The sequence below is a fragment of the Lipotes vexillifer genome, unplaced genomic scaffold, assembly GCF_000442215.2.
Source record: "Lipotes vexillifer unplaced genomic scaffold, Lipotes_vexillifer_v1.1 scaffold213, whole genome shotgun sequence".
NCBI lineage: Eukaryota > Metazoa > Chordata > Mammalia > Artiodactyla > Lipotidae > Lipotes > Lipotes vexillifer.
This window is the reverse complement of record NW_006780610.1, coordinates 5,056,943-5,061,189: the sequence shown is the minus strand read 5'-3', so window position 1 is coordinate 5,061,189 and position 4,247 is coordinate 5,056,943. Positions and strand designations below refer to the sequence as shown.

Genomic DNA, 4,247 nt, shown 5'->3' with positions numbered 1-4,247 from the left:
GTCAGAAAAAACCCCTTCGCATTGCACTTTTTTTTTTTTTTTTTTTTTTTTGCGGTACGTGGGCCTCTCACTGCTGCGGCCCCTCCCGCTGTGGAGCACAGGCTCCGGACGCGCAGGCCCAGCGGCCACGGCTCACGGGCCCAGCCGCTCCACGGCACATGGGATCCTCCCGGACCGGGGCACAAATCCACGCCCCCCGCATGGGCAGGGGGACTCCCAACCACTGCGCCACCAGGGAAGCCCCAAGCAGGCAAATCTTTACTCATCCTTCACGAACTGACTGAGATGGCCAGAGTCTCTGCCCGCTCCATCCTCTGCACATTGGCCCTCATACAGTGATAGCTGCCCTCTGGTCGCCCCCAGGTGGCAAGCTCTGGGAGACTGTCTGCAGCACCAGTGCCAGGTGGGGCTGCGGACATGCCGAGTGCTGAGGGGCAGCAGCATCTTCCCAATGGCATCTTGGGCTGGCACTGCAGGGTCGGGTGCCCCATGCCCCTCCCCAGAGTTCCTTTTCCTGTGACCAGTGTGGCTTTGGCCACTTCATAGGGATAGTGGGCCCAGGCCCCCCGAGGGCGGGCAACCACATTATGGAACAAATCCCCCACCACACCACTTCTGCCATGAGGCGTGTGCTGCCTGCCACTTGCAAGCCCTCCGACCCACTTTCACACCGGGAGGCGAGAGAGAGGTGAGGGTGAGAGGCTCAGGGAGAGCGGGTGAGGGAGGTGGGCCCTTCCCGGCCCCGCATTTCTAGGATCTTTTGGTGACACACGGCGTGGGCTCTCCTCCCATCGGTCCTGGGACCCTGCATGGTTGGTGTCCCTCTACCATTGCCCCAGATCACTCAGAAGCGGCCCAGACCCTCTGCCTGAGTGGGGTGACAGCCTGAGGCAGGAGCCTCATGTGATCTCCCTCTGCCACTGGCTCACCGAGAAATGCTGGGGTGAGCCGCCCAGATCCCCTCCAATATCGAGGTGCTCTCTCCCTGCTGCTGGGAGTGTCGGCTTCTGACCACTCACAGCTGTGTCCTTTTCCAGGAAGTCCTCTCAGCCAAAGGAAGCTGCCTTGCCCAAAGCTATGCCCCCGGGAGCAGCCTGCATTCAGTGGCTGGTCACAGTTGGGATACAGGGCCACGTGCCCCCGGCCTTGATTTGGGGCATCTGAAGGGCCACCTGGCTTTCCAGGCTGAGGCCCCGCCGTGACTGCCCAGAGTTTAGCTTCTCCCTCAGCCCAATCCTGCCCCCTTCTCCCTGAGAGCGCGCCTCAGTAAACTTCTTGCACGTACATCGCAGAGTCCGTTTCCTGGGAACCTGACCCACGACAAAGCCTGTTTTGCTCATCTGTCATTCTGTCACCTATCGGTCTATTTTTTATAGTCATCTACTGTGCACCCACTGGGTATGACACATGAATGGACCAGGGGGACTGCTGAAATCCTTCCCAGAGCTCCCTTTCTGTGGCCGTTAAGGCTCCCCTTCTTAGCAAGCACCATATTCCCATGTGACAAAAGACAGAAGCAAGCATCCCATCCCCTGGCCCCATGAGTCAGAATCCCCATGGGGATGCTGCAGGGCTCTGGGTAGTTGCAGCACGTAGCCTGTCCCAACCCCGAGGTTACATCACGAAAGAAGAAAAGTGAAGCTTACCTCTTATTAAGCACCATGTTCCCAAGCTTCAGGTCTCTGTGCACAATGTTTTTCTGGAAAACAACAGGCACATGGTCTGCACTGTGAAGATGAGAGCCAGGGTCGGGCCCAGCCTGTAAGAGGTGGGCTCTCCAGGTGTTGGGGAGGACATGTCTCTTCAGGCTTGGGCCTTGACTTGCAAGCCACAGACAAATACAGACCACTTAGGGCCTCGTTAACCATGCACGCGGGCGAACTGGGTAAGGTGCGAGCCCAGGCAGTCTCTGCCCCACACAGGGTGTTTACCCCAGCTCTTTCTCCCCTTAGGGCAGCAGCCAATGGAGAAAACCACTCCTCTCCCTGCCTCTACCAAACATCTCACCAAAAAACCAAGAACCAAAAAGCAACCAAAAAATCCCAAGCACCTGCCTAGATCTGGGGTCAGGGATGAATTCTCATGGTTCCGATGACCAAGTACGGCAGGCTCGGCCCACAGAAGCTGCGTGTCTGGAGGAGGCCCAGGCTCTCCCAACCTGTGCCTCGGGGTTCCCAACACCCCCAGCCCTAGGAAAAGCTCAGAGACAGGCTGTGGCTGCACCCAGTGGGTATCTCCCACTTAGCCTCTGGACTGCTGGGGCACTTGTGCGCGGGGCTCTGCTGGGCTGCCCGCACCTCCCCAGGGCCGTGGGCTGAGGCCTGCAGCACCGTGTCCTCAGGTGTGTGTGTCATCTGGCCACTTTCCTTCTGGATGTTCCCAGCTGCAAAGCACACCTGGGTGCGGGTGGGACAGAGCTGCTTCCGCTGAGCAGCAGCAAGAAGGGCGGCTTCCCATGAAGAGCGGGTGGGAGCCGCAGGGGCGGAGCCTCACCTGGTGCAGGGCCTCCACCACGCGAACCACGTCGTAGAAGATGAGCACGGTCTCCCGCTCGCCGAGCCTCTTCTCCTTGATGACGTAGTGCTGCAGGTTGATCAGGTCAGCGGTCCTGTCGCTGAAGTCGTGCGCGCAGAGGCAGTCGAGGACGAGGCAGACGCGCTTCTTCACTCTCTTGGCCGTCCGGCCGGATTCCGCGTCCTCCACGATTTCACAGGTGCGGTCCTGGGGGGAAGGGGGCAGGCCAGGGCTTGGCTGGGGGCCCGCCAGGGCCAGGGGCTTGGGGCTCTCTTCTGGAGCCTGGAACAAGCCTGCGTGTGTGAGAGCGGCGGAGGCCTGAGATCGGGGCAGCACGGCCCACGGGCCGCTCGCTCAGCACTGCCCTGCTTCCCCCGCGCCGGGGCCCAGCCAGTGGCTCAGGTTGAAGCTCAGGTTCAGACGTCGTGCTTTGATCCTACCGCAAAGCGTCTGGATCAGGGCTGGGCCTGAAAGCCGAAGGGCCCTCTGAGCTCAGTGTGCAGGCAGCACACTCAGGGCTCTGGGGCATCCTCCCCTCCTGGCACTCCCAGGGATTCTGGCAATGACCGATGTAAACTTCCTTCCAGGGTCCAAGATGGCGGAAGCTAAGTGTTGTGCGCGTCCAAGACAACTGCTGCGTCACGTGGACGCAGGACTTCTGGGCAGCTGTGTAATGGTGGTTAAGAGCACGGCTCTGGCCCCTGACGGCTGAGTTCAGGCCCTGGTTCCACCTTGTCCTAGCTGCGGGACCTGGGGCGGCTCACCTAAGCTCTCCAACCCGGGTACCTTGTGTGTGAAAGGGAGCCAGCAACCCCTACCTCACAGGTTGCTGAGAGAAAAGACAGCCATGCCAAGTGCTTAGTAAGCACCTGGACTCGGTATCGGTAAGCCAGGGCTCGGTAAGTGGGCACCACTACCAACCCCAAGGTTGGTAGTTCTGGACCCATTTTCCTTGCTGAAAAGGTATTTCGAGTAAGAGAAAACACAGGTGCAACATGAGGACTTTGATCCTCCCAGCTTGAGGAGGCCCTTGGTGCCAACAGCCCCGGCAGACTGGCGGACTCCTGGGGACTGAACGCCACATTTCTCCTCAAGAGCGGGATCATACCTCTCATCCTCTCTTCTCCAGAGGCCCAGCACAGTGTCTGGCACACAGAGGACTCTAGAAATACCTCTAATCGCTCCGGTTCTCTTATCCAAAATGACATACACCAGGGCCAAGCTCTGGAAGCTACCAGAGATGAAATACTAAGAAATCATAATCACCCCAGATTTGATTTCATGTTTAAGGGACACTCTAAATTTCAGAGGTGCCTCTCGTTGCACATCTAAGAATAAAGACCTCGGTGGGACCTATGTGTGGGGCTAGGAGGCATTTTCCCCTTATTTTCCCTCAAGAAATCAAGCCGACAAGGAGTTCTTATTGCCTGATGTAACAACGGTGATGAGCACGTATGTCCCGGCAGCTCGGTGCTTTATACGCTCTCATTCATCTTCCCACCACCACACATGGCAGGCACGGTTATCATTATTCTCATTTTGCAGATGAGGAATCTGAGGCTTAGGAAGTGACTTGTTCAAGGTCACACCACCTGAATCCAGGACTGCCCGCTCCAAAACCTGTGTGCCCTCCCTGACACCAGGCTGCCTCTAGTGTACCAGGTCCATCCAAGCATGAGTGGGTCTGGCCAGTGTATCTGGCTGAGGGCGGTGCAGAAGCTCCCAGGGGCCTC

General features: G+C 58.5%; 1 protein-coding gene across 2 annotated transcripts in view; it reads right to left on the bottom strand.

The window, feature by feature from the left end:
- The window catches only part of STK40 (serine/threonine kinase 40), a 36,395-nt gene that overhangs the window by 9,859 nt on the left and 22,289 nt on the right, over positions 1-4,247 (bottom strand). For both annotated transcript variants that reach the window (XM_007453816.1, XM_007453817.1), the window contains 2 exons: positions 2,494-2,721; positions 1,647-1,699 (listed from right to left, as the gene is read on the bottom strand). In XM_007453816.1, the coding sequence (XP_007453878.1) occupies positions 1,647-1,699; positions 2,494-2,721 (281 nt within the window). The remainder of the gene's footprint in view (positions 1-1,646; positions 1,700-2,493; positions 2,722-4,247) is intronic.